Genomic DNA, 23803 nt, shown 5'->3' with positions numbered 1-23803 from the left:
CATGAAAAACCATCCAATTGACTTCTAAATTGCACATACATTTTCATGCAAAATGCAAAGGTCTGTGCAAATTTTCTGCGTTTCCATTGAAAAAGCAAGCCTGCCATCCGAATTTTAAATGCAGAAAATTCACAAACACAATTTCACACTAAATCTAATGCCATTGACACATTACGCCTGCGGGAAACAATTTCACAAATAGCACACATATTTTCAAAAAGTGTGAAGCCTGCCTGACTGAGTGAGGACAGAAAGAAGCAGTTCCCATCAAATGTAGGCGGCAAAACTCACTTTATGCTGTCAAAGCTGACATTTTTCAGAAAAAAAAAAACCTTCATCACCTAAAGACTGAGATCCCATATGACATAGCGTGAAATGTAGCGTTTTTACTGTGTTTTTTGTGCGGTTGCATTTTTGATGCGTTTTACGTGCATTTTTATGCATTTGCAGTTCACTAATTTAAAAAAAAGTATATGCGTTTTGTATGCATTTTTTATTGCGTTTTATGCAAATCACTAGGAAGACAACAGGAATCGAAAATGCATCACTAAACAATTTTTAAAGCAAAAAGCGCATATAAAAACGCATGGAAAACGCATGGAAAACACATACTATTGTGTTCCCATTGAATTTCATTATGTGCGTTTTGGCAGCCATCCTGCATATTGTGCAACAGAACCACCGTTTGCGAAATGCATACTGTAAAACGCATATGCGTTTTTTACATGTGTTTTTTCCTGCGGCCCATAGACTTTCATTAGCGGCGAAAACGCAGCGTTTTACGCAACGCTAGTGTTTCTACTATGTGTGCACCCAGTCAAAGAGTAGCAGGAAATTTTGGTGCCTGGAGAGCCACGGAGGTTTGGGTGCATGGAGAGCCAGAGGTTTGGGTGCCTGGAGAGCCACGGAAGTTTGGGTGCCTGGAAAGCCACAGAGGTTTGGGTGCATGGAGAGCCACGGAGGTTTGGGTGCATGGAGAGCCACAGAGGTTTGGGTGCATGGAGAGCCACAGAGGTTTGGGTGCATGGAAAGCCACGGAGGTTTGGGTGCATGGAGAGCCATGGAGGTTTGGGTGCATGGAGAGCCAGAGGTTTGGGTGCCTGGAGAGCCACGGAGGTTTGGGTGCCTGGAAAGCCACAGAGGTTTGGGTGCCTGGAGAGCCACAGAGGTTGGGTGCATGGAGAGCCATGGAGGTTTGGGTGCATGGAGAGCCACAGAGGTTTGGGTGCATGGAGAGCCACGGAGGTTTGGGTGCATGGAAAGCCACAGAGGTTTGGGTGCCTGGAGAGCCACAGAGGTTGGGTGCATGGAGAGCCATGGAGGTTTGGGTGCATGGAGAGCCACAGAGGTTTGGGTGCATGGAGAGCCACGGAGGTTTGGGTGCATGGAAAGCCACAGAGGTTTGGGTGCCTGGAGAGCCACAGAGGTTTGGGTGCCTGGAGAGCCACAGAGGTTTGGGTGCCTGGAGAGCCACAGAGGTTGGGTGCATGGAGAGCCATGGAGGTTTGGGTGCATGGAGAGCCACAGAGGTTTGGGTGCATGGAGAGCCACGGAGGTTTGGGTGCATGGAAAGCCACAGAGGTTTGGGTGCATGGAGAGCCACAGAGGTTTGGGTGCAATGAAAGCCATGGAGGTTTGGGTGCATGGAGAGCCACGGAGGTTTGGGTGCCTGGAAAGCCACAGAGGTTTGGGTGCATGGAGAGCCACGGAGGTTTGGGTGCATGGAGAGCCACAGAGGTTTGGGTGCATGGAGAGCCACAGAGGTTTGGGTGCCTGGAGAGCCACAGAGGTTTGGGTGCCTGGAGAGCCACAGAGGTTTGGGTGCCTGGAGAGCCACAGAGGTTGGGTGCATGGAGAGCCACGGAGGTTTGGGTGCATGGAAAGCCACAGAGGTTTGGGTGCATGGAGAGCCACGGAGGTTTGGGTGCATGGAGAGCCACAGAGGTTTGGGTGCATGGAGAGCCATGGAGGTTTGGGTGCCTGGAGAGCCACAGAGGTTGGGTGCATGGAGAGCCACGGAGGTTTGGGTGCATGGAAAGCCACAGAGGTTTGGGTGCATGGAGAGCCACGGAGGTTTGTGTGCATGGAAAGCCACAGAGGTTTGGGTGCAATGAAAGCCACGGAGGTTTGGGTGCAATGAAAGCCACGGAGGTTTGGGTGCATGGAGAGCCACGGAGGTTTGGGTGCATGGAGAGCCACGGAGGTTTGGGTGCCTGGAGAGCCACGGAGGTTTGGGTGCAATGAAAGCCACGGAGGTTTGGGTGCATGGAAAGCCACAGAGGTTTGGGTGCATTGAGAGCCACAGAGGTTTGGGTTCTGCAATAGGCATCAAGAGCGTAACTACAGAGGAGCAGCCCCTGAGATGCAGAGAGGCCCAGAGCTGTGAGGGGCCCCAGCAACTGACCTCCCCTTCCTCCAATAAAGGGATCCATCCTTCAGATCATTTTGTTTTACTTGTTGTGAGTATGAAAATTATGATGGCCACACTTGTTTTATGTCCCATGCAAGATGGTCTGTGAGGGTCACCAGGGGTAGACAAGGGAAAGGGAAGTGAACATTGGGGGCCCCATCTAAGTTTTTCTGGGGTGGGCATGATTTGTAGTTATGCTACTGATAGGCATTCATACAAATAGACCCCCTATCTTGAATACTGCATGCAGCATGAGCCACTCAGTTCAGCGGCAGATCCACAGTTATCGATTTCCAAAAGGATACTGTAGAAAGGTCTACAAAGAAGACTACACATTATTGTGATGTGGTCGATGGATGTTTGTGTACACAGAAAACATTTCTGCTGTCACCCAACCCCATAGAAAGTGTATGTCAAACATTTCTCAGGCTAAACACCAATTTGCACAACTCGGTGTATCTGTTAGGGGTTTACCTGAGATGGTTGAGAATGAAGCAGTGGCGTTCTCAGGGGTAGCACAAGGGCGGCCTACTCCGGCCTGTTCTCAGCGTGTGGGGAAGGTGACAACTGCCGGAAGTCCGGATATCCGAACTTTTTAGGCCCATCCAATAGGATCCGGATTCCGGATAGCTGGGCCCAAATCCGGATAGCTATCTGCGGATAGTTGGGCGCATACCATGGATATTGCAGGTATCCGGATCAGAAATTACTGTAACTAAGGTGATGACATCCTGGAGCCAATCAGAGGGCTCCCAGCAGAAGCACTAGCAACCAATCACAGAGGGGAACCCTGGGCAGCCCCACCTGACCTCATTGAGCCAATCAGAGGCCTCCTAGCCTAAGCCCTGGCACCCAATCACAGAAAGGAACACTGGCCAGCCCCCCCCCCCCCTGTATAATGAGGAGGACTGCCATGATGAGAAAGATCGTCGTGGCTTGCTGAATGCTCACTGAGAGACATGCTCCAGTGCTGCTGACATACCAAGTGTGTACACAGTTATAAACCTAAAGCTGTTCATTGATTAACCCCTTCACTACTATCACTACTCTATAGTTAAATCGTTAATTAGCTTGATTGATGTCTCATAGTGTGGCAGAGACTGTGCTGCAGTGCTGCTGGGCTGGCCTACCAAGGGCTGTGTACACACAGTGATAAGCTGTTCAGTGATTAAGTCCTTCACTATCACTACACTATAGTTAAATCGTTCATTAGCTTGATTGATGTCATAGTGTGACATTTAGAGTGTGTGCTGCAGGGCTGCTGCAGCTGCTATGTGTCTGTGTGTGTGCTGTGCACACACCAGGCCAGCTGCTGCCTGCCATGTGCAAAGTGAAAAGTGCCACGTGCTAAGTGCCACGTTCAAAGTGCCAAGTGCCAAGTGCAAAGTGGAAACAAGTGCAAAGTGCAAAGTGCCACAAGTGCCAAGTGCAAAGTTCCACGTGTAAACACGTGCAAAGTGCCATGTGCAAACCAGTGCAAAGTGCCACGTGCATAGTGCCACATGCAAACACATGCAAAGTGCCATGTGCAAAGTGCCATGTGCGAACACATGCAAAGTGCCACATGCCAAGTAAGTGCCCTGTGCAAACACGTTCCACATGCAAAGTGTCATGTGCAAAGTGGCACTTTGCACTTGTTTTCATGTGGCACTTTGCACTTGTTGGCATGTGGCACTTCGCACTTTGCACGTGGCACTTTGCACTTTTGGCACTTTGCACTTGTTTGCATGTGGCTCTTCGCACTTGGCACTTTGCACTTTGCACGTGTTAGCACGTGGCACTTTGCACTTTGCATTTTGGACTTTGGACCCAATGTGGGCTGCACGACCGCCGTCTGGAACCTAGGCCTGATGTTAATTGACGGCCATTTTTTTTTGGTGGGGGGGGGGGATTTTACGTCCCCAGATTATCAATTAGTGTTCCCCTTTTAAAGCAATTTAAAGGGCACTTCCGTTTTTTCTATCCAGATATCCAAATCCGGCCGGATACCCCGGATACTGGGGTCGGATATCCGACCCGGATTCAGATTGGAAAATTTTTGATCCAGATATCGACCCGGATCGGATATCTGGGCATCCGGATCCGAATTAGTTCCAGATAGTGAAAAATGGTATCCGAGCACGGTGTATGGAAGATGCTTAGAGATCATCAGGGGTTAATATCTCCAGGTATCTTGCCTTATGCAACATTAAAAGCATCAGTGTGGAGGAATGTAATCTTAAGAGGGTCAAACAATTGGGTCAATTTATACACAAAGTCTACTTGTATTTGAATATACCGTATACAGTAGTCATGTCACTGACTGTCCTTAGAGGAGCTCACAATCTTATCCTACCATAGTCATAGTCTAATGTCCTACCATATTATTATTATGTATTAATATAGCACTGACATCTTCTGCAGCACTTTACAGAGTACATAGTCATGTCACTGACTGTCCTCAGAGGAGCTCACAATCTAATCCTACCATAGTCATAGTCTAATGTCCTACCATATTATTTTAATGTATTTATATAGCACTGACATCTTCTGCAGCACTTTACAGAGTACATAGTCGTGTCACTGACTATCCTCAGAGGAACTCACAATCTAATCATACCATAGTCCTAGTCTAATGTCCTACCATATTATTATTATTATTATTATTATTATTATTATTATGTATAAAATGTATTATGTATAGTATAGCACTATCATCTTCTGCAGCACTGTACAGAATACATAGTCATGTCACTGACTGTCCTTAGAGGAGCTCACAATCTAATCCTACCATACTCCTAGTCTAATGTCCTACCATATTATTTTTATGTATTTATATAGCACTGACATCTTCTGCAGCACTTTACAGAGTACATAGTCATGTCACTGACTATCCTCAGAGGAACTCACAATCTAATCATACCATAGTCCTAGTGTAATATCCTCCCATATAGCACCAACCTCTTCTGCAGCACTTAACAGAGTACCCATGCCCCCCTTTTTGGGGGTGGCGTTTCTCCTTAGAGGCCGCATTAATAGTCTTTGTCCCTGGGCGCTGAAAGCCCTAGCTACGCCTCTGTTCCAGGCTACCTATACTGCAGGCAACTTTTCCAGGCTACCTACACTGGGGGCAACTATTCCAGGCTACCTACACCGGGGGCAACTATTCCAGGCTACTTTTACTGTGGGCAACTATTCCAGGCTACTAATACTGGGGGCAACTATTCCAGGCTACCTACACCAGGGGCAACTATTCCAGGCTACCTATACTGTGGGCAACCTATACCAGGCTACCTATACTGGGAGCACCTATACCTTGCATTACCCGTCTCAGCTTGCCACACCCCTTCATTTTATTTTTTTTCAGCGCGGGGGTGGGGGGAGGAGAGGTGTCATTTAATACCCAGCAACGGGTGTCACATGCCCTAGGTATGCCACTGGATGGTAGAGAGCTGTGGAAGAGAAAAAAATAATGGTCTTACCACAACTTCAGCTGATACTGGCTTGTTGACCAGCTTCAGATCTGGTGTCATGCTGAAGATCCTAAAGTTAACTAAATATGAGGAAAAAGGAAATAGAAGTTTTGTGTTAGATGGCATGATACAGTGTGTGACTATACAAAACGATAATGATACAAATCACAGTATTATACAACATTACCATACTCCACTTTACAGCCAATGCACTACAAAGAACATACAGTATAATGGTATTGCTTCTTGCTTTTTTTTCTAACAAGTTCTTCAAATATAAGTTTAAAGAGACTCTGTAACACCAAAAAGATCCCCTGGGAGTACTCCCCTCGGGAGGGGGAAGCCTCAGGATCCTAATGAGGCTTCCCACGCCGTCCTCTGTCCCACGGGGGTCTCGCTGCAGCCCTCCGAACAGCCGGCGACAGACCCGACTGTCAGTTCAATATTTACCTTTGCTGACTCCAGCGGGGGCACTGCGGCTGCTTGCGGCTCGGAACTAGACGGAAATACCCGATCTCCGTCGGGTCCGCTCTACTGCGCAGGCGCCGGAGACTTGCGCCTGCGCAGTAGAGCAGACCCGACGACGATCGGGTATTTCCGCCTACTTCGGAGCCGACAGCCACCAGAGCGCCTGCGCAGGAGCCGGGAAGGTAAATATTTACGTCGCCGCTGTACGGAGGGCTGCAGCGAGACCCCTGAGGGACGGAGGACGGCGTGGGAAGCCTCATTAGGATCCTGAGGCTTCCCCCACCCGAGGTGAGTACCCCCCCAGGGGACGTTTTGATGTTACAGTTCCTCTTTAATGTTAATTGTTTATAACTGGGGTCAAACATGGACAAAAGGCACCTGAAAATATTGCAGAAGAGCCACTAAACCGCAATCATGGGTAAGACTGCCGACCTGACTGCTGTCCAGTAGGCCATCATTGAAACCCTCAAGCAAGAAGGTAAGACACAAAGACATTTCTGAACGAATAGTCTGTTCCCAGAGTGCTGTATCAAGGCACCTCAGTGGGAAGTTTGTGGGAAGGAAAAAGTGTGGCAGAAAACGCTGCACAACGAGAAGAGGTGACCGGACCCTGAGGAAGATTGTGGAAAAGGACCGATTCCAGACCTTGGGGGACCTGCGGAAGCAGTGGACTGAGTCTGGAGTAGCAACATCCAGAGCCACCGTGTACAGGCGTGTGCAGGAAATGGGCTACAGGTGCCACATTCCCCAGGTCAAGCCACTTTTGAACCAGAAACAGTGGCAGAAGCACCTGACCTGGGCTACAGAGAAGCAGCACTGGACTGTTGCTCAGTGGTCCAAAGTACTTTTTTCGGATGAAAGCAACTTTTGCATGTCATTCAGAAATCAAGGTGCCAGAGTCTGGAGGAAGACTGGGGAGAGGGAAATGCCAAAATGCCTGAAGTCCAGTGTCAAGTACCCACAGTCAGTGATGGTCTGGGGTGCCATGTCAGCTGCTGGTGTTGGTCCACTGTGTTTTATCAAGGGCAGGGTCAATGCAGCTAGCTATCAGGAGATTTTGGAGCACTTCATGCTTCCATCTGCCGAAAAGCTATGGAGATGAAGATTTCATTTTTCAGCACGACCTGGCACCTGCTCACAGTGCCAAAACCACTGGTAAATGATTTACTGACCATGGTATTACTGTGCTCAATTGGCCTGCCAACTCTCCTGACCTGAACCCCATAGAGAATCTGAGCGATATTGTGAAGAGAAAGTTGAAAGACGCAAGACCCAACACTCTGGATGAGCTAAAGGCCACTATCGAAGCATCCTGGGCCTCCATAACTCCTGAGCAGTGTCACAGGCTGATTGCCTCCATGCCACGCAGCATTGAAGCAGTCATTTCTGCAAAAGGATTCCCGACCAAGTATTGAGTGCATAACTGAACATAATTATTTGAAGGTTGACTTTTTTTGTTTTAAAAACACTTTTCTTTTATTGGTCGGATGAAATATGCTAATTTTTTGAGATAGGAATTTTGGGTTTTCATGAGCTGTATGCTAAAATAATCAATAAGAAAAACAATAAAAGGCTTGAACTACTTCAGCTGTGTGTAATGAATCTAAAATATATGAAAGTCTAATGTTTATCAGTACATTACAGAAAATAATGAACTTTATCACAATATGCTATTTTTTTGAGAAGATCCTGTATGGGCTGCCAATAGATCCCTCTCTGATGAGATTCTATCTGTTGGTTGATCTGGTGGCAATCGACCAGTGTATGGCAGCCTTTAGAAGTCAAAGGAAAGTGTTATTTATACTGGCAGCTAAAGCTGCAATGTGTTTACCTGTAGATCCCGGAGTATAGATGGGTTTATCGGTCTGTATGAATATATATCCACTTTGATAGGAGACCAGAACAACTTTTTCCTCTTTGCAGTTAGGAGAATCCACAATGACATAGACATACTGCTTCTTGTTTGGGTCCTTGTCTAAAAATTTGGAAGGAACCTACAGGAAATTCAAAACACCGTTTGGGTACCATTTTAGCATTTTTCACTCAGGAGCTGCACACTGAGTACTTTACATTTTATTACAGTGTCATATCTTACATGTAGTGTCATGAAAATATATAAAAAAAATATTTACAAAAATGTTTGTTTTGTTTTTATAATAGCTTTATTTTTCCAATTTTTCAATATACAAAAGCCTCGTATATGTTACGGCCAGAACCCGTAGTGTGGCCACTTCTAGTTCTGGCCGGCCACTTCGGGTCCTGACCGGCCAATGTGCGAAGTGGCCGCAGCGCAGCCACCACCATATCCCATGCTCTTCATTCTCGTTCCCCCCCCCCCTCCATCTGGAATAGTTAAGTGGATGCATACCTATAGGGAAATTTATATTTCCCAGTATTGATATCAGGGGTGTCGGCCATGGGGACATTTCTTCTTTTTTCCTAGATTTATCAATTCTCTCCATCGTATGTTTTATCAGAACTACTCCTTTACCTTGTACAGTCGTTTTACTCTTTTCAGAAGTCCACAGTATATTGCTTATGGAGCGTCCCACTATCTCCTCCTCTAGGGAAACCTATCTTTTCTCCTCCGCATGTCTGTGTCAATGCACAATTTTAACCATTGTGACAGCCTCGTAATAATATTTAAAGTTAGGTACTGCTATCCCCCCCCACACACACACACTCTTTCTGCTGTCTGTAACCTATAACTTATTTTCGTATTTTGTACTTTACCTATAAATCTACCAATAGAACTCGCAAGTTTTTTGAAGAAAAATGTGGGTATCGGCATAGGTAAGACCTGGAACAAATAAAGCAGCTGTGGAAGGATATTCATTTTAATTATGGCGATTTTGCCAAACCACAAGAAGTGAGGTTGGTCCCAGGTCATTAAATCCTGCTTCACCTGCTCCCGCAGAGGAACATAGTTGAACCATGATACCACCTCTTTTAAGTCAAACGTAATTTTCACCCCCAGTATCTTCAGTGTTTTATTTGGCCATTTAAATGAGAAGTTTTCTCTTTTAAAACTTTTTTAGTCATTATCCAAACCCCAACTTATTGCCTCACTTTGGTCAAAGTTAATTTTCAAGTTTGCCATAGATCTAAAAATGTGGAATTTGTGCATTAGATTTGGAAGTGAAATGTGCGGCTCCGTAAGGTAAAACAGCATATCATCAGCGTACGCGGCCACCTTGTGTGTAGACCCCCTCACCTCAATACCCCGTATGCTGGAGTCCCGTCTCACCCTACACAAAAAGGGCTCAAGCGTCAGGGAAAAAACCAATGGGAACAGGGGGCAACCCTGTCGGGTCCCATGCTTTATGAAAAAAGTGTCCGACAAAACTCCATTTGTCCTCATCCTCGTATTTGGTTGAGAAGACAATGCCATGATTGTATTACTCATTATCTCCTGTACACCTATATATCCCAGCACTCCCTCAATGAAGGCCCACTCCACTCTGTCAAATGCCTTTTCAGCATCCGTACATAAAATAAATGATAGGGCTGGAGTGGGCCGTCATCCAACGGGCCAGGTTAACAGTCTGTATGGCATTATCTCTGGCCTCACTATTGCTGTGAATAGCAAAGCCCCCATGCATGCTATTGCAACCAAAATTGCTACATGTGTTAAGGAGTGGGTACAAGTCAAACAAATTATATTTCAAAAAGACCTTGTAGTTTTTGAGAAATCGATTTTAAAAATGCAAAGAAAAAAGGGTTGTTAAACTAATTTTTCTGAGTTAAAATTTTTCTGAGTTGCATTTTTAAAATTGATTTTTTAAAGAACTAAATAACTACAAGGTCTTTTTGAAAAAACATTTTTTCGACTTGTACCCACTAATCTTCTTAACGGCAGTTTTGGTGACAATAGCATTTATGGGAGGCTTTGCTATTCACCGCCAAAGTTAGCATGAAATAAAGCAAAAATTACATGAAAATTCAAGCGAATGTCTATAACAAAATCAGTTGAATTACCAATTTGTAATGACGTATAGGCATAATTGCGAACATTTGCACTAAATTTCGCATAATCGTAATAAGCTGATTATGATCATCACTGATTAGATGTGCCACAGATTAACTGCCATCGAATAAGCCAATAATCCAGCCAATAATCAATTTCTGACTAACATCTTTCAACATACCGTATTCGCTCCCCCCCCCCCCCCCCAGTCAGTGCGTGCAGAGGCAGCCGGTTTACCTGAATGATGACGGACAGTCTTTTCCATCATCATTTGATGACGGAAAAGACTGATGTCTGCAGTCCCCACGGGTGCATGGATTAGGTAAGCAAAAAGGGGAGGGAAGAGAGGCACGCGGGGGGAGCCAGGCACATGAGGACACATGAGGAAGCCATGAGGACACATGGGGGGAAACTTGAGGACACATGGGGGAAACATGAGGACACATGGGGGGAAACTTGAGGACACATGGGGGAAACATGAGGACACATGGGGGGAAACTTGAGGACACATGGGGGAAACATGAGGACACATATGAGGACACAGGAAAACACCATTTGGGGCAGGACATATACAAGATGCTCCTGAAATATGGACGCACCAGGATTAGTTTATATTTTTTTTCCGTTTTTTGCCCTCTAAACCTGGGTGCGTCTTATATTCTGGAGAGTCTTATACGGCGGAAAATACGGTAATTGTTATATCATTCAGCTAGCCTATAGTTATTATAAACTTTCTTCCGTTATAATTAAAGCAGACTCAATCTCTTGCACAGCACACAACGAAACATCTTTATTCCACATTTAGTTGCTGAAGAAATCCACTTCTCTTGCATAGTTACATAGTTAATTTGGTTGAAAAGTACAACTCCAGCCTGCTCCCTCACATATCCCTGTTGATCCAGAGGAAGGAGAACAAAAAAACCCTTACAAGGCATGGTCCAATTAGCCCCAAAAGGGAAAAAAATTCCTTCCCGACTCCAGATGGCAATCAGACAAAATTCCTGGATCAACATCATTAGGCATTACCTAGTAATTGTAGCCATGGATGTCTTTCAACGCAAGGAAAGCATCTAAGCCCCCTTTAAATGCATGTATAGAGTTTGCCATAACGACTTCCTGTGGCAATGCATTCCACATCTTAATCACTCTTACTGTAAAGAACCCTTTCCTAAATAAATGGCTAAAACGTTTTTCCTCCATGCGCAGATCATGTCCTCTAGTCCTTTGAGAAGGCCTAGGGACAAAAAGCTCATCCGCAAAGCTATTATATTGCCCTCTGATGTATTTATACATGTCAATTAGATCCCCTCTAAAGGCCCATACACACGTTGGATTTTTTCGAACGACGGGTCGTTTGAATGTCCCGTCGTTCGTCCGCTAAATCGGGCGTGTGTACAGACTGTCGTTCGCTTGATAAGAGTGAGTTTGAGCAATCCGCCGGGCGGAGTGCTCAAACTCACTCTTATCAAGCGAACGACAGTCTGTACACACGCCCGATTTAGCGGGCGAACGACAGGACGTTCAAACGACCCGTCGTTTGAAAAAATCCGACGTGTATATGGGCCTTAAGGCGTCTTTTCTCTAGACTAAATAAACACAGTTTATCTAACCTTTCTTGGTGAGACCTTCCATCCCACGTATCAATTTTGTTGCTGGTCTCTGTGTTCTGTGTTTGTGTCTGTAGACCAAAGTGTCTAATTAGGTCTTATCAACAACTGTGAATAGACCAAAGGAGAGCTCTGTCAAGGCAGCTCTCCATGTAGTAATCACTGAGGCTTTACCCTTTCAGTGCTCCCTGAGTCCCTGCAAAAGTGAAACCAGTTAAAATTTCAGTTTTTTTTTTTTTTTTTGAATTTTCATAAATTGTAATGAAGATTTTTTTCCGCAAAGGTTATCATGCTGTGGCTAATCTTTTAGAGAGGAAATCAACTGCTAAGTTTAGTTCCACTTTAAGTATATATTTTTTTCAATGATGCTGAGGGCTTATTCACATCTAGGGCGTTTTCGTCCTTTTTCAAGCGCAGGCGATTTTCAAAATTGCCCACAAAACTTTTGTGCAATGATTCTCTATGAGAAGGTTCATATCATCAGTGCGCTTCATCCGCAAAGCGGTGCCTGTACTATTTTTGGGGAGATTTTGAAAAATGCTGTAGCCCTCGAGTTTGCGTTTGTGGAAAAAACGACCCGCTCTGGTGTGCACCATCCCATTCACTTTCATTAGCCAAGCGGTTTTCCCCCTGCAGGCGTTTTAAAAAAACACTTCAGAACCGCTCTGGTGTGCACCAGCCCTTAGTTTGTCAATCTGCCAAATTAATAACTTACCAAGAATTTAGTTGTCCCCAAGAAACCATTGTTGCTGTTGACGGCGATGGGTCCCTCAGCTAATTTTCCTTTTTTCTTAGGGAAGTCGTAGATTCTGATATGACCATTCATCTCTGTCCCGTGTCCATCTACTATGAAGGTCTCCTCGCTGTCTATACGTAGGACGTTAGATGTTATCAGAGAGCACCTGTATGAGTAAGAAATGCAAAATGTGAGCATATGTTAACTAGCTGGATCAGCACGGTGGCATAGTGGTTAGCACTCTCGCCTTGCAGCTGTGAACTCCTGATTCAAATCCCAGCCAAGTCAACATCTGCAAGGAGTTTGTATGTTCTCCCCGTGTCTGTGTGGGTTTCCTTCGAGCACTCCAGTTTCCTCCCTCATAACAAAAACATACAGATAAGGTAATTGATTTCCCCTAAATTGGCCCTAGACTATGATACATGCACTACACGCCACATACATAGATGTGACTATGGTAGGGATTAGGTTGTGAGCCCATCTAAGGGACAGTTAGTGACAAGACAATATACTCTGTACAGTGCTGCATAATATGTCGGCGCTATATAAATACTTATATAAATAAACAAACGGAACAGGGAGACAGGAGATAAAATCAAGCACCAATAGCGATGAGCACAAATTTCACATAGATGTTATTTTGCATCGAAATTGGCAATTATATGCAACAGAGCCGGGACAAGGTCCTCCAGCACCCAAGGCTGAGACACCAAAGTGTGCCCCTCCATCCCTGCCACCCCAGCCGTCACACACTGATTGCTATTAGACTAAGAGGCGCCACAGGGCCCACAACCTCCCCAACACCTTAATATCTAGTTATCTGGCTTGCAGTCACTGCCATGTATCCCCTTTTCTTATTTCTTTCTGCTTCAGACACAATTAGGAATGACAGCTGAATGAATTGTGCGCCCTCTCCTACACTGCGCCCTGAGGCTGGAGCCTCTCCGCCTATGCCTCGGCCCGGCCCTGTTATGCAAATTGTCAGGAAAAATCGTAAATAATGTTGTCTAATTGTAATCATTTGTAGTTTCGCACACAATTACATAAAAATGATGTGTCTTCCAAGTGCCCAGCCAGGAGCACTCACAGTGGCTTTAATGCAGGAAAGTGTGCCTAGGTCCTCACCCCAGTACCAAGGGGTCACAACATAGAATCTCGCCAAAGGACCGGCACCACTCGAAGTATTTAGAAGCTCTTTATAACTTTATTGGCATCAATATGATAGCAACGACAGACGCTTTTTCGGCCCCCACGGGCCTTTATCAAGTTGCACAGGATCCTGTGCAACTTGATAAAGGCCCGTGGGGGCCGAAACAGCGTCTGTCGTTGCTATCATATTGATGCCAATAAAGTTATAAAGAGCTTCTAAATACATCGAGTGATGCCGGTCCTTTGGCGAGATTATAAAAATTATGTGAAAATTATGTGAAATTACAAACGATTACACGAAACTAATTGACTTTACACATCATAATTACGTATGGGCGTAATGTATGCAAAATTTTGTGTAATCATAATAAGCTGATTATGATCATAATTTTGAAGATTATAACGTGATAGATTTTTACATGTTTTATCATTTTCAAAATTAGAATGTTATACCTTTTTGACATTTTCAATGTTTAGTATTTACAGTATTTATTCATTTTTGAGAGTTATCAATTCTATGTTCGTGACACCTCTAATATTTGATCATGTAAAATGCGTACATACAAACAAAATATTATGACAAAAACTAGAATGCTGCAAGTTTTAACTGCTTGCTGACCGCGTCACGCCGATTGGCGTGTCCACAGCGGCAGCCCCAGGACCGCCTAAGGCCGATCCTGGAGCTTCATTTTGCAGGAGATCGGGCGCACATCTCCTCCTCCGCTCCGCCTTCAGTCTTCCAGCGGAGATCGCCGCTCAGAGACTGTTAGACGGCGACACTGCCATCTAATTAGCATGTACAGCGCTGCGATATTAGGCAGTGTGACACGGCTGTCCCCTCCAGAGTCTCGGCGGTGATCCGCTGTCATAGGGTGTTTGTATGTTCTCCCCGTGTCTGTGTGGGTTTCCTCCGGGTACTCCGGTTTCCTCCCACATCCCAAAAACATACAGATAAGTTAATTGGTTCACTCCTAAATTGGCCCTAGACTACAGTACTTACACTACATAATATACATACATAGACATATGATAATAGTAGGGATTAGATCGTGAGCTCCTTTGAGGGACAGTTAGTGACAAGACAATATATATATATATATATATATATACTGTACAGCGCTGTGTAAGATGTTGGCGCTATATAAATACTAAATAATAATAATAATAGGGTGAAGCCTATAGGTGCGTACACACAAGCGACTATAGTCGTTTGAAATGATCGTTCCCCGATCATTTCAAACGACGATTATTTAAAAAAAAAAGCAGCCAACGACCATTAAGTCTAACGACGGATGAGCTAGATCATTAAAAACAAACGATCTAGCTTGGCGGATTTTTTCCAACGACGATCGTTTGCAAAAGTAGTAAACGGTCGTTTGTACTAGGCTTGACATGCGCATTTCGCTATTTCTCAATGGAACTTTTAATTTTTATGCGCAAGCGCAATAGTTGCTTTATGTGATGTAACGTTCGTTTTAACGATCAGATCGTTACACACCTTTAAAAGCTAACTTTACTTAGGTCATTCTTTTGTCAATTAAAAGTTTGTTCGTCGTTCACAATGAACGATCGTTGTCGTATGTGTGTATGTAGCTTTAGACAGCCGATCACAGTGATAGGCTGGGTGGGAGAGGGAGGGTGGGGCCACAATATAAATAAAAAAATACACTATTTTTATTTTTTTTAAAAACATATAAATATTTATAAAAAAAAAAAAACATGGGGAAGCGATCAGACCCCACCAACAGAGAGCTCTGTTGGTGGGGAGAAAAGGGGTGGGTGGGGGGGGGGGAATCACTTGAGTGTTGTGTTGTGCGGACCTGCAGCTTGGCTTTAAAGCTGCAGTGGCCTGTTTTACAAAACATGGCCTGGTCTTTAGGGTGGTTTAACACTGTGGTCCTCAAGAGGTTAAAACAATAACAAATTTTAAAAACTTCATTGTTCTAATGTTGAAAACAATATTTATCAGGTGCCCTAATTTCTGCTTTGGGTGCCATATTAATCATATTTGCAATAGCACCTATGGCAGATCCCAAATCGTCCACTAGCCAATGGCGATCTTTTTCTTGCTTTCCTACCCTCACCCTGGCTGACTTCTTCATTCTGGTTGACCCCGTCTACCCTGACTATATTTTTCATTTAGACTGCCCCCACCACCTGAACTTCTCCATCCACCCTGGCTAACCAGCCATAAGCTCTAGATCAGTGTTTCCCAACCTTTTCCGGCCCGGGGAACACTGTCTGACCAAATTTTTCTCCGGGGAACGGCGCGCGCGCGCGGTGGGGGCGATGCGGCCCCCGGTTGTTTGCGCGACCTAGTGGACAGTGCCGCTATGGGGGGGGGGGGGGGGGGGCTGGGGTGCGGCTGCATAGCTGGCATAGTTGCCCCAGTGTAGGGAGTTTAGTTGCCTCAGTATAGTGCCCCAGTATAGCCAGTATAGTGCCCCAGTATAGTGCCCCAGTATAGCCAGAATAGTGCCCCAGTATAGCCAGTATAGTACCCCAGTATAGCCCCCCAGTATAGCCAGTATAGTGCCCCAGTATAGCCAGTATTGTGCCCCAGTATAACTAGTATAGTGCCCCAGAATAGTGCCCCAGTATAGCCAGTTTAGTGCCCCAGTATAGTGCCCCAGTATAGCCAGTATAGTGCCCCAGTTTAGCCCCCCAGTATAGCTAGTATAGTGCCCCAGTATAGCCAGTATAGTGCCCCAGTATAGCCAGTATAGTACCCCAGTATAGCCAGTATTGTGCCCCAGTATAGCTAGTATAGTGCCCCAGAATAGTGCCCCAGTATAGCCAGTTTAGTGCCCCAGTATAGTGCCCCAGTATAGCCAGTATAGTACCCCAGTATAGCCCCCCCAGTATAGCCAGTATTGTGCCCCAGTATAGCTAGTATAGTGCCCCAGAATAGTGCCCCAGTATAGCCAGTTTAGTGCCCCAGTATAGTGCCCCAGTATAGCCAGTATAGTGCCCCAGTATAGCCCCCCAGTATAGCTAGTATAGTGCCCCAGTATAGCCAGAATAGTGCCCCAGTATAGCTAGAATAGTGCCCCAGTATAGCCAGTTTAGTGCCCCAGGATAGCCAGTATAGTACCCCAGAATAGTGCCCCAGTATAGCCAGTTTAGTGCCTCCCGCCCGTCCCCGCGGCCGCCGCTGTTATTACCTTGTTAACAGCGGCCGCTCTCCCCTCTCCGGCGCGTGTATATTCAAGCAGCGTATCTCCGGCTGCTCTGTGTGATGCACTGATGCGGAAGAAAGGAGGGCAGCGGCTTCCTGTAACGGCGATATGTATCGCCGTTACTATGGTAACCGAGCCCTGCCTCCTTCCGCATCAGTGCATCACACAGAGCAGCCGGAGATACGCTGCTAGCATATACATGGTCTGGAGAGGGGAGAGCGGCCGCTGCTAACAGCGGCGGCCGCGGGGACGGGCGGGAGGGGGGATAAGAGCACGGCACACCAGGCAACGTTCCGTGGCACACTAGTGTGCCGCGGAACAGCGGTTGGGAAACACTGCTCTAGATGACCTCTTCATCATAGCCTCTTATGACTGCTACCCTCCATTCTGCCTGACCTCCAACAAGTGACAAACTAATACATTATACATTTTGCTTACTGTGTCCCAAAACACCGGGATCAGTGAAAAATGGCGCACAGCGCCTATGCATAAAAATGGCGCCGCATTAAAAAGATACGCTTATCGCTATTTATCGTTAGTGCTGCATAATAATGGCGCACAGGGAAAAAAGAAGAAAAACGGCACACACTAACGTTATTTATCAATAGTGGCACACACTAACGTTATTTATCAATAGTGGCACACACTAACGTTATTTATCAATAGTGGCACACACTAACGTTATTTATCAATAGCGCCCAACATAAGCCAAACTGCAGACGTTATTTAACTGCAAAATGGTGAATGGATTTAATATAACACTGTCAAGGTTAGGGTTAGGCACTGGGGGGGTCTTAGGGTTAGGCACCACCAGGGGGGTCTTAGGGTTAGGCACCACCAGGGGGGGGTCTTAGGGTTAGGCACCACCAGGGGGGGTCTTAGGGTTAGGCACCACCAGGGGGGTCTTAGGGTTAGGGATAGGTACAGGGAGGGTTCTGTGTGAGAGTAGGGTTAGGTATACGGTACAATATACACCACCAGGGGGTGGTTAGGGTTAGGCACCACCAGGGGGTGGTTAGGGTTAGGCACTGGGGGGGGTCTTAGGGTTAGGCACTGGGGGGGTCTTAGGGTTAGGCACCACCAGGGGGGGTCTTAGGGTTAGGTACCACCAGGGGGGTGCTTAGGGTTAGGCACCACCAGGGGGGTCTTAGGGTTAGGCACCACCAGGGGGGTGCTTAGGGTTAGGCACCACCAGGGGGGGGGGTTTATGGGTTAGGGATAGGTACAGAGAGGGTTCTGTGTGTTAACGCTAAATAACGATAAGGCTTTAACGCTAAATAACAATAAGGCTTTAACGTTAAATAGCGATAAGCGGCAAACGGATTAGCGGCAACACTGTGCGCCATTATTCACAGGTGCCATTTTCAGATGGATGCCAAAACACCACTCTCCCATGTGTTCTTTGCCAATCCCCCTCCATAGAACTGTACATGCTGCTCAGCTACATCATGGGCAGCATGTCTGCACAGCACTTGCTCCCTGCAGATTTGCCGTAATGAGCAATCAGGGATCAATAAGCAGCGATGAGCAAATCCGATCCGGATGCTACTCGGATAGTAGCTATCCGGATTTCTCCCAGTAATGCATTGTGGCCTGGGCGGGGGGGTTAATCCTTACCTATCATGACGTCTTCTTCGTCTGTCCCTCGGTGCCTCCCACGATGCGCTCCACTTCGACGTCACGTGACTAAAAACACTTCCTCCTTCTGGGTTGAAGGCTGGGTTCACATATGACATAGTGTGAAAAAGTAGCATTTTAGGGTGGTGCATTTTCACTTTTCTACTGCGTTTTTACTGCATTTTTGTTGCGTTTGCGGGGTTTTTTACGCAGATGCGTTCTTCATGCGTTTTGCGTGTTTTAATGCATTTGCGGTTCGCTAATAGAAAACACATATGCGTTTTGTATGCGTTTTTTTTAATGTATGCAAATCACTAGGAAGACAACAGGAAGTGGAACACCTTACAGATCTTTACTTTTTAATGAAAAACGCATTAAAAAACGCATGGAAAACTCAATGCATATGCATTACCATAGACTTTCATTATGTGCGTTTTGGCAGCCAGCCTGCATTTTATGCAACACTACCAGCATCTGCAGAACGTTTACTGTAAATCGCAAGGGCGACGCTGGTCCTTCTGCATCCCATAGACTAACATTGCTGAATAAAACGCAGCGATTCCCGCTCTGCAAGCATTTCTGCCATGTGTGCACCCGGCCTTAAGGCTCATACACACATCAGACCATAGTCTTTGGAAAATGAAAGATCACAGACCAATCTTACCACCCTTCATGTAGTATGAGAGCCATACCTACACAGTCTTTTCTATGGAGCTGAACTCCCAATCAGATATAAATCTTTGCAAGATGCTGCACACACAGATGCTGCACACATTCAAAAGATCAGTATCTGCAAAAGATCCATTCCTGCAAAATGCATTCATAGTCTGTGATATCTGCAGATCCTCATACACACTTTGTTTAACAGACATTCATCTTCAGATCAGATCCACCAGGATGGATCTTCAGATCTGCAGATGATTGTCTGATCTGCAGATGAATGTCTGTTAAACAAGGTGTGTATGATGATCTGCAGATCTCATAGACGATGAAAGCATTTTGCAGTAACGGATCTTTTGCAGGAACAGATCTTTTGCAGATACTGATCTGTTGCATGTGTACAGCATCTTTGTGTGCAGAATCTTGCAAAGATTTCTATCTAATGGGGAGATCAGCTCAATAGAATAGACTGTGTAGGTATGGCTCTCATACTACATGGAAGGGGGTAAAATTGGTCTGTGATATTTCATTTTCCAAAGACTATGGTCTGATGTGTGCAGGGGAGCCTCTAGCCATTTTGTCACTCCAGGCGAGAAAACCTGTGGCGCCTCCCCCAACCTCCCCTCCCCCATGAAAATAATCGTAATGCGGCAGTGTTTCACCAGAAAATACACGTACTGCGGAAGTGTTTCACAAGAAAATAATCGTATTGCAGCAGCATTTCACCAGAATATAATCGCAATGCGGCAATGTTTCACCAGAAAAATAATCATAATGCGGCAGCGTTTCATCAGAAATGACACTTATTGCAGCAGCATTTCAACAGAAAAATACACGTAAATGCGGCAGCGTTTCACCAGAAAATACACATAGGCAGGGCTCCACTTTCATGAGGCAAAAAGAGGGACAGAAGCAGGCACAGGGGGACTGAATAAGGCACACAGGGCGACATAGGGAGGTACAGGGGAACAGAAGGAGGCATGAGGGTCAGAAGAAGTCACAAAGGAGGACAGAAGGAGGCACAAGGGAACAGAAGGAGGCACACAGGGGACAAAAGGAGGCACAATGGGCAACAAAAGGAGGCACAATGGGGGACAGAATGAGGCACAAAGGAGGACAGAAGGAGGCACAGGAGGACAGAAGGAGGTACACAAACGGGCAGTGGGTGGTACAAGGTGACAGAAGAAGGCATGAGGGCCAGAAGGAGGCACAACAAATGACATGAGGGCCAGAAGGAGGCACACAGGGGGACTGAAGGAGGCAGAGGGGGATGTAAGGAGGCACAGGGGGACAGAAGGCAGAGGGGGACAGACAGAGCCACAGGAAGACAGAAGAAGGCACAAAGAGGCACAGAAGGAGGCACAGGGGGATAGAGGAAGACGCAGGGGACAGAGGTGGCACATGGGGACTGAATAGGCACATGGTGACAGAAGGAGGCACACGAGGACAGAAGGAGGCAGAGTGGAACTGAAGGAGGAACGGGGGGGGGGGGGCAGACATAGCACAAGGGAACAAAGAAAGGCACAAGGGGACATACGGAGGCACAGCTGGACAGAAGGAGGCACAGGTGGACAGAAGGAGGCACAGGTGGCACAGGGGGACTGAAAGAGGCACATGGAGGCAAAAAGGGAGACAGAAGGACAAACAGGAGGTCAGACATGGCACAAGGGACTCAAGGAGGCACAAGGAGACAGAAGGAGTCACAAAGGGGGGGGGGGAAGGATGTACAAGGCCCAGAGGGACACAGTGGCAGCTGCCTGCAACTTACGCTAAGCAGATGCAGCAGAAACAAGTAATAGAAAACCGGTGGAGGTGGGGCTTAGTCAGGGGGCATGGCTTCATAGAGGGGCATGGCTTAATCCAGCAACATGGTGCCCCCAGGACCAATGGCACTCCAGGCAATGGCCTGTACTGCCTATGCCTAGAGGCACCCCTGGATGTGTGTATGCACCTTCACTCAATATCATTCTGTCCAACATCCTGACTAAAGGCTCATACACACATGAGACCATAGTCTTTGGAAAATGAAAGATCACAGACCAATTTTACCCCCTTCCATGTAGTATGAGAGCCATACCTATACAGTCTATTCTATGGAGCTGAACTCCCCATCAGACAGAAATCTTTGCAAGATGCTGCACACAAAGATGCTGTACACGTTCAAAAGATCAGTATCTGCAAAAAGATCTGTTCCTGCAAAAGATCCGTTCCTGCAAAATGCATTAATAGTCTATGATATCTGCAGATCATCATACACACCTTGTTTAACAGACATTCATCTGCAGATCAGATCCACCAGGATGGATTTTCAGATCTGCAGATGATTGTCTGATCTGCAGATGAATGTCTGTTAAACAAGGTGTGTATGAGGATCTGCAGATATCATAGACTATGAATGCATTTTGCAGGAACGGATCTTTTGCAGGAACAGATCTTTTGCAGATAATGATCTGTTGAATGTCTACAGCATCTGTGTGTGCAGGGCCGGCCTTAGGTTTCACAGCGCCCTGAGCGTAACCAGATTTTGTTGCCCCCCCCCCCACATTCATCCTCTTCTCGTGTGAACGCACCACACACATACACTAATGGGGGGGGGGCTTAGTGCCAGTGTAGGTGCCAGGATTCTGGGAGCAGTAGAGAAGGACTCGTCGTCACTCAGGACATTGTCACAGGGCTGAGTGGCACACGTGCTGCGCGCTTCTCTGCAGCAGCCTGAGGCTCAGCGTGCCTCCGACCATCCTGATTCCTGACATATAGCTATAAGTCCCCCCCCCCCCCAGTATAGGTAGCCAGGCATAGGTGACCCAGTAAAGGTAGCCAGCTATAGATTCCCCCCCAGTATAGGTTAGCCAGGTAGGTGCCCCCAGTATAGGTATCCAGTATACTTGCCCCAGTATAGGTTAGGTAGGCATTTGTCCCAGCTATAGGTTAGATAGGTAGGTGCCCCCAGTACAGGTTAGATAGGTAGGTAGGTACCTGCAATATAGGTTAGATAGGTAGCTGCCCCCAGTATAGATTCGATAGGTAGCTGCCCCCCAGTATAGATTAGATAGGTAGCTGCCCCCCCTGTATAGGTTAGATAGGTAGCTGCCCCCCAGTATAGGTTAGATAGGTAGCTGCCCCCCAGTATAGGTTAGATAGGTAGCTGCCCCCAGTATAGGTTAGATAGGTAGCTGCCCCAGTATAGGTTAGATAGGTAGGTGCCCCCAGTATAGGTTAGATAGGTAGGTGCCCCCAGTATAGGTTAGATAGGTAGGTGCCCCCAGTATAGATTAGATAGGTAGGTGCCCCCAGTATAGGTTAGATAGGTAGCTGCCCCCCAGTATAGGTTAGATAGGTAGCTGCCCCCCAGTATAGGTTAGATAGGTAGCTGCCCCCCAGTATAGGTTAGATAGGTAGCTGCCCCCCAGTATAGGTTAGATAGGTAGCTGCCTCCCAGTATAGGTTAGATAGGTAGCTGCCCCCAGTACAGGTTAGATAGGTAGCTGCCCCCCAGTATAGGTTAGATAGGTAGCTGCCCCCCAGTATAGGTTAGATAGGTAGCTGCCACCCAGTATAGGTTAGATAGGTAGCTGCCCCCCAGTATAGGTTAGATAGGTAGCTGCCCCCAGTATAGGTTAGATAGGTAGCTGCCCCCAGTATAGGTTAGATAGGTAGCTGCCCCCAGTATACGTTAGATAGGTAGGTGCCCCCAGTATACGTTAGATAGGTAGCTGCCCCCAGTATAGGTTAGATAGGTAGCTGCCCCAGCATTGGCTAGATAGGTAGCTGCCCCCAGTATAGGGTAGGTGGGTAGGTAGGTAGGTAGGTACCCCCCCTCCCTCCCCTCCTCCTCTCCCCTCCCTCCCTTCCTCCTCTCTCCTCCCTCCTCCTTTCCCCTCCCCTCATAGTGGAGGGAGGAGCCGCGGGGAGGGCAGCCCGACCTCTCCCTCCCTTCCTCTCCGGGCCACCCTCCGTGCTCCCCCCTCCGATGCAGCAGAGAGAACAACTCACCTCCCTGGTTCCGATCGCCGGCGCCTCTCACTTGCCGCTGGTCTACTCTCTTCTACATAGTTACTGATACACACTAAACTTCCTGTTAAGCAGGAAGTTTAGTGTGCATCAGTGACTAATGTAGAAGATACCAGCGGCAAGTGAGAGGCGCCGGCGATCGGAACCAGGGAGGTGAGTTGTTCTCTCTGCTACATCGGAGGGGGGAGCACGGAGGGTGGCCCGGAGAGGAAGGGAGGGAGAGGTCGGGCTGCCCTCCCCGCGGCTCCCCCCTCCATCACGGCGGCCGCACAGACATGTTTGCCCCCCCCCCATCACCCCCAGCAGCGGCACCAGGGGGCGGAGCGGGAGGACCCAGCTGGGGCCGCAGCGGAGCCTCCACGTTTAAACATGCGGCCAGGGGACAGGAGCGCCCCCTGGAAGCCGGCGCCCTGAGCGATCGCACCGGTCGCTCAGGTCAAAGGCCGGCCCTGTGTGTGTGCAGCATCCTGCAAAGATTTCTGTCCGCTGGGGAGTTCAGCTCCATAGAAAAGACTGTGTAGAGTATGGCTCTCATACTACATGGAAG

The 23803-nt window shown here is 47.0% G+C and overlaps 1 protein-coding gene across 1 annotated transcript in view; it reads right to left on the bottom strand.

Moving 5' to 3' along the window:
• Positions 1–23803, bottom strand: part of LOC137562605 (venom factor-like) — a 316987-nt gene that overhangs the window by 287515 nt on the left and 5669 nt on the right. The window contains exons 2-4 of the mRNA XM_068274109.1: positions 12620–12806; positions 8162–8324; positions 5872–5942 (exon numbers count right to left, since the gene is read on the bottom strand). Coding sequence (XP_068130210.1) covers positions 5872–5942; positions 8162–8324; positions 12620–12806 — 421 coding nt within the window. The remainder of the gene's footprint in view (positions 1–5871; positions 5943–8161; positions 8325–12619; positions 12807–23803) is intronic.

This window comes from Hyperolius riggenbachi, chromosome 3 (assembly GCF_040937935.1).
Source record: "Hyperolius riggenbachi isolate aHypRig1 chromosome 3, aHypRig1.pri, whole genome shotgun sequence".
Classification (NCBI taxonomy): domain Eukaryota; kingdom Metazoa; phylum Chordata; class Amphibia; order Anura; family Hyperoliidae; genus Hyperolius; species Hyperolius riggenbachi.
This window is presented reverse-complemented; position numbering and strand designations above follow the sequence as displayed.